The sequence below is a fragment of the Lagopus leucura genome, unplaced genomic scaffold, assembly GCF_019238085.1.
Source record: "Lagopus leucura isolate 7727_CA_CO unplaced genomic scaffold, USGS_WTPT01 Super-Scaffold_760, whole genome shotgun sequence".
Lineage (NCBI taxonomy): Eukaryota > Metazoa > Chordata > Aves > Galliformes > Phasianidae > Lagopus > Lagopus leucura.
Genome location: NW_024962257.1, coordinates 13429344 through 13435201, shown reverse-complemented (window position 1 = coordinate 13435201; position 5858 = coordinate 13429344). Strand labels below are relative to the sequence as shown.

Sequence of the window (5858 nt, the reverse complement as noted above, 5' to 3'; positions counted from 1 at the left end):
TCTTCATGGGGTTGTGTGGTTATTAGCAAGCAGCCAGCAGGGGAGCACAGCCCCTGGGACAACGACTGTGCTTTCTGCAAGCATCCCTGTGCTGTGGAGGGGGGGGGGGGGGATGATGTGGGAGAGCAGCGCAAGGAAAGCAGTGCTGCTTTCTCTTGGGGCCACCAGGAAGGCTGGGACCCTCTGTACAGGGCAATGGCAGGATGCAGCAGGGCTGCTGGGGCTTTGCCTTGCACAGGGGCAGCAGTGGGAAAGTAGGAGCAGGGGGGCTGTGTGGGCTTATGGGAGGTGCTGCCCTGGGTACCACCGATCCTGCATCCTGGCAGCCCAGTGCCTCTCTTTGCTGTAGCACCAGCCCACACTGGGACTTGCTGCACTGGGGCACGGTCAGCAGGCAGCACTGCTGTTGCTACCTGTCGCGATCCCCCTCCTGCAGCACCATCTGGGAAGCCTGGGAAAGTGCTGTGGCTGCTGTGCCAGGCTGCAGTACAGTTGTTGTTCCCACCACAAGAATAAAGCTTTCCTTTTTTTCCAGTGGGTGTTTTCTGGCTTTCTTTGCATTCAGTGAGCAGCTCCCTGCCCTGCGTGGCTTGGTCTGCGAAGGACCTGATGGGGCTCCTGCACAGGGACTCAGCCCGGACAAAGCTGCACCGGGGCCCTTCGTGGGGTGCAGCCCCTGCAGCGGCTGTCCCGCATGAAGGCTGTGCCGCAGGGCTGCTCCCGGCCCCCTCCTCCCACTTCCTTACCCCTGTGAGGACCGCAGAGATAACAGAGCTGCAGAGATAGCAGAGCCCTGCACAGCTCCCGGCCGCGACTCTCAGCCCCCCGGCAGCAGCACCTCTAGCTCCACGGGGCGGCTGCAGAGGGACGATCCGAACCTCTCCATCTCTGCGCCCCTCTGCCGGGCCACCAATGCTCCACCGGATCCAAACTCTCCCCGGCCGCAAGCCTCTCACCCACAGGCAGTTTCAGCGCTTTATTGTCTGTCCTGCTACAGTGACCCGCTGTCCTCCAGCAGGGAGGGGGGGGGGAGGGAAGGGGGCCGCCCGCACGCCCCGCAGTGTCCCGGAGCTGCAGCGGGCTCAGAACTGGCACTTAAGGAATCCCGGCCGGGGCCGCACGCAGCTCCTCCGCCCCGCACCGGGCATGGCTGTGGTCCGCTCCCGCTGTCCTCGGGGTTGGCAGAGGAGCACGGGCTGCTGTCGGCTTGAAAAAGGTGTTTAAATATCACGGTGCGTAGTGTCCGACCGGAGGTTCTTGGCTTTGTGGTTTGCTGTTGTTGTTTGCGTTTTCTTTGCTTTTTTGTTTGTTTTGTTTTGTTTTTTTTTAATAGGTTTTTTGTTGTTGTTGTTTTGTTTCGTTTTTTAGAAAAGGAAAAAAAAAAAAAAAAAAAAACAGTGAAAAAGATCGCCTTCCCTTTTATGAGCAGTTCTCAATTTTGGCCAGGAATTGCTGCGCCCACCACTCCTCCAGGTCAATGGGAACAAAGTCTGAAAGAGAGGGGAGGGAGAGAAGGGAGAGCAGCTGGAGAGGAGCACAGCGTGTTCCCACCAGCACCGTCCATTTACCACCGGGAAAAAAAAACCCTCTGACCCCCATCCTCCCTGCCCCAGGGAATGGCTTATGGGCGTTTGCTCTTCTTGGGGACGTTCTCACTGCCCAGCCCAACACCTGGCCCCCTTCACATCCCTGCCGTGCCTTCATCCTGTGTGCCCAGGGCAGTGAAGAGCAGAACCCCACAGCAGAACCGGGGGTGTTGATACAACCCCACAGCCAGACCCCACCACACAGTGCTGGGCCAACCCACCCAGCCCTGGAGCACTGACACCCCATGTCCCACCCGCCTGGGCTCTCCAGCACAGCCCGTGGGACCCCCCCCCCAATACAGCACCCCACCCCCAGCTGGAGACAGCCCTGCCACGGGCTCCCCCAGCTCCTGCTCCCCCCTCTCTCCCCCCCCACACTCCCCACTCACTTTTCAGCCGGGGGTTCGGGGTTTTCTCTACGTACTGCACAGGCCCACGGGCGCTCTCCCCCCTCTGCCCCCCGTCCAGTTGCTGCTCCACCTCCTGCCAGGCTGTGGATGGAGGGCTGTGGATGAACCCCAGGGCAGGCAGCACCCTGCAGCCCCCTCCCCCCCCACCTTCCTGAGCCCCTCACACCTTCGTAGATGAAGCGGACGTTCTCCTCGTGTGCAGCTGTGTAGCTCTCCTCAGGCACAGAGGTGTGTGGCAGCAGAACCTGCGGCCGTTTGCCGTTCACTCTGTTGAAGATGAGCTTCTGGACTGGGCTGGGGAAAGCAGGGATTAAGGGAAGAAGGGCAACTTGGGGGCACGCAAGGAGCATCGCATCCCTGACATCCTGTGTGCGCCACACAGCCCTTCTGTGCCACCAGCCTGGCACTGTCCTATCATAGCCACCCCACTCCAGCAGAGGGGAAGGATGGACCAGTGGACACAGCTGTCTGCCAGGTTGCCCCCAAGGAGGCCACCACACTGGGCAGTCCCCAGCCCCTACAGCCAAGCAAAGACACATACTTTCCAGACTCCAGCTCTGCTCTGGATGGAGGCAGCAGGAAGACAGCCCAAAAATAACGGGGAAAAAAGCAGATCAGGGTGCACAGTGCTCTGCCCTCCCCACGTGCCCTGTGGGCTGCCCAGCTGGGGACACAGCAGCTGTCACAGCTGCTACATGGGAACCCCACAGCTGCTGCTGCTCTGCACAGCTCTGAGCCAGTGTGCTGCAGGTGCGCAGCTCTGCCCAACATGAGGGAAACTGAGGCACGGGGGTGGGACACGGGCCGGGTGCACAAGCAGTGCCTGAGCTGTGGGGCAACACAAAAGCAATGCGACGGAAGCAACAGAGGACAGCTGTGCACCAGGGGAGCAGCTCAGGGGCTGCCTCATCCCAACACCCCTCCAGGAAAGCTGCTGCCCAAAAGGCACGCGGGGCAGCAGGACGAGGTGAAACCATCGGCATGGAACAGGATCCATGTGAAGGGTCAGCACAGAGCCCCGGGCACAGCTGTGGGGCAGGAGGAGTCCGGGAGTCACACCACTCACGGGACAAAGTCTGAGAGGCCCCAGGAGCACAGGGGGGAGGTGTGGGGGGCCAGAAGATGACCCCCGAGCCCCCAGCCCCACGCTGCCACCACAGCTGCCCTGAGGGGGGGATGCTCCAGCTGATGTGTGAGGTGTGGGGTGGGGGAGGCATTTCTTGGTTGTTCCCTGAAGGCAGAGGAAAGGGGTCAAAGCTGCCCCTTGTCCACAGACTTTTGGGATCGGGGACAGGGAGTATCGCAGCACAGGGACACGGCCCCCTCCCCCCGCCTCCGGGACCCCTGGACTTCTTCCCTTTTGGCCCTTCGGACTGTGCATGGGGGTGGGGGGGGAAGGGAGATACAGCGCCGAGCAGAGGGGCTCCGGGCACAGCGCCGCTATACGGGCTGACACGGAGAGAACCCCGCGATGCGGCCCCACCGCCGCCCCTGAACTTTTGCGGCGGTTGCACAACTCCAAGGGTGGGGGCGGAGAGGGGGGGGGGGTGCGGCCCGCGGGGAGCGCACGGACACGGGCACACGGACACATGGACGTACGGACACACGGACATACGGGGCTCCGCGCAGCCCTCGGGGCCCTGCAGGGCGCACAGCTGCGCTGCGGAACTGCGCCCGCGGGGCTCCACACGGGGCCTGGACGGGGGGGGGTTGAGGGGGGGCACAGCAATACGGCCACCCCCGCCGCCCCCCTCCGGACCCCTCGGCGGACTCAGAGCGGTGGTTGCGGTGCCAGTCCCCTCCCCGGGGCCCTGCCCGGAGCCGCGCGGCCGCGGTCACCTTTCCCCAAGGTCACGGCGCGGCGCGGGGCTCACCTGGCTGGGGGCCAGGCTCCGGGCTGCAGCCGGCCCCGCGGCTCGCCCACTTTGCTCTCCACCGGCTGCTGCGTAGGACCTGCAGGGGGGGTTGAGGGGGGGTTACAGGAGTCAGGGCCGGGAGGAGCGGAGCGTGCGCCCCGCGGTGCTGCTCCCCCCCCGATCCCCCTCCCCTCCCACCCAACACTCGGTACCTGTGCGGCGCTGCGTGGCCAGCTTGCTGGGGCCGCGCGTCAGCGTGTACATCGTGCGGCCCCTCCGGCACCGCACGGCACGGCCCCGCCGCTCCCGCCGGCCGAGTGCACCCCGCGCCCCGTGCCGGGCCTTTAACGGGCCGGGCCGGGCCCGCGGCACGCCCCCGGCCTTAAAGGGACCGCGCCGCTCTCGTGGGGGAGAACGCGTGGAGGGGGAGAGAAGCGTGGGTGTCGTTAACGCGTGGGATGCGGGGCTGTGGGGTTTGCGGGGCAGCCCTCTGCCCCTCGTGGGACGCGGTGTCACACGGGGTGTGTAGGACGTAATGCGGGACAGAGGGCGCGCGGCCATGGTGACACGTGGGGCGATGTGTAGGACGGAGGAGGGCGCAGAAACGGGCTTGTGACAGGCGGGAGCTTTGCTCGAGATGAGCACGCAGGAGCCGGGTGACACGCAGAGGGCACACGAGGGATGCACAGCGCCGTGCCGGGGGTCACGGCTGGAGGTGCCGGGGCACGGCAAAGACGGGGCGCTGCACCGCGTGTTGCGGGGCTGCGGCGGTGCCAGCATCCCTCATTCCGCTTCGGGGGACGCTCAAGGAGGCCTTCCGTTCGGGAAAGGACCGTAGCGGTCCCCGAGCGGCGGTGGCGGCGGCAACGCGCCCCGAACAGCACCGGGCGGCCCCGCGCGTTGTGATCTTCGGACGGGGCGGTGCGCGGAGGTCCGCACGTGGCCGGGAATGCGGCGCCTGACGGGCAGTGCCGGCGGATCCGCGCACAGCCCCGCTCCTCCGGCTGCGGTGGGGCCGAGCTTCAGTGTGACCGTGACCTTGCAGCCGTCTCCGCTCAGGTGGCCGTGCCTCAGTTTCCCCACCCGAGATGGTGGCAGGGATGCTACAAAAGGAGCGCAGAGGCGCTCAACAGCAGCGCCGCTGGTGTAGTGGTATCATGCAAGATTCCCATTCTTGCGACCCGGGTTCGATTCCCGGGCGGCGCACAGCTTTTTTTTTTTGACTTCTTAAACTATATTTCCTTTCTTTTTTTATTTTTTCTTTTCCTTTTTTAATTTTTCACTTTTTATTTTCCTTTTTTTTTTTTAATTCATTTTAAAATTTCTATTCCTTTTCTTTTCGCCCCATTCTGAGCCCTGCGCCCGGCGGCTCTCACGACGAAGAGGCGGCACCCCGCTCCTGGCGGGGCTGCGGTAATGCTGCACTGTGCCTCCGCCCCGCTCGCCCGACCACGGGGCAGTGACAGGACGAGGGGGAATGGCTTTAAAGTAAAAGAAGAGAGATTCAGATGGGATGTGAGGTGGAAATTTTTTACTCAGAGGGTGGAGAGACGCCGGCACTGCTGCACAGAGTATCCGTGGACGGGACATCTGTCACGGATGGGCCCTGGGCAGCCTGAGCTGGGGAGGGAACAGTGGCATGGAATCAGATGGGCTGTGAGGGCCCTTCCAACCCAAACCATTCTGGGATTCTGATTCTGGGATTCTGCCCCTTGCTGCAAACCAGACAGCCAAATTACCTGGGTTTTCCACTTAGATACTTTTATTAAAAAAAAAAAACAAAAAAACAAAAATCCAAATCCACAATATTCCGCTCTCACATAGTGCCACATCGCTCCTCTGCTGCGGAACAGCTGTCAGCACTGCAGCACCCACTGAATGGCAGAGCAGAGGCTGCCCTCTCACTAACAGCACATGTGCAAAGGCAGTGCTGCTCCATGGGATGCGCAGTGCAGCCCTGCACCATGCCCTGCTCCCAGCCCAGCACCATGCCCTGCTCCCAGCCC

At 63.1% G+C, this 5858-nt stretch overlaps 1 protein-coding gene and 1 non-coding gene across 3 annotated transcripts; one reads left to right on the top strand and one right to left on the bottom strand.

Annotated features, from left to right (window-relative positions):
• Positions 1-1369: 1369 nt before the first annotated feature.
• MCRIP2 (MAPK regulated corepressor interacting protein 2) lies at positions 1370-4156 on the bottom strand. 2 transcript variants are annotated; one of them, XM_042864136.1, is made up of 5 exons: positions 4065-4156; positions 3871-3949; positions 2163-2290; positions 1976-2077; positions 1370-1490 (listed from the first exon to the last, which is right to left on the bottom strand). In XM_042864136.1, exons 1-5 carry the CDS (start codon positions 4114-4116, stop codon positions 1420-1422), a joined length of 432 nt encoding a protein of 143 aa, XP_042720070.1. In that variant the 5' UTR covers positions 4117-4156; the 3' UTR covers positions 1370-1419. The 2 variants fall into 2 exon arrangements, with proteins under 2 accessions (XP_042720070.1, XP_042720071.1); XM_042864137.1 differs by lacking the exon at positions 1976-2077.
• An 831-nt stretch (positions 4157-4987) lies between these two features.
• TRNAG-CCC lies at positions 4988-5058 on the top strand. The gene has a single exon. It is a non-coding gene; the product is annotated as a tRNA-Gly (tRNA).
• The last annotated feature ends 800 nt before the right edge of the window (positions 5059-5858 follow it).

Bases quoted from the DNA above. Each gene is read 5' to 3' on its own strand.
- MCRIP2 (XM_042864136.1), bottom strand. From the start codon at position 4,116: ATGTACACGCTGACGCGCGGCCCCAGCAAGCTGGCCACGCAGCGCCGC. The intron at 3,950-4,064 runs GTACCGAGTGTT...CCCCCCCTGCAG, and splicing joins GGCCACGCAGCGCCGCACAG to GTCCTACGCAGCAGCCGGTG. The intron at 1,491-1,975 runs GTGAGTGGGGAG...CCTCTCTTTCAG, and splicing joins CCCGAACCCCCGGCTGAAAA to ACTTTGTTCCCATTGACCTG.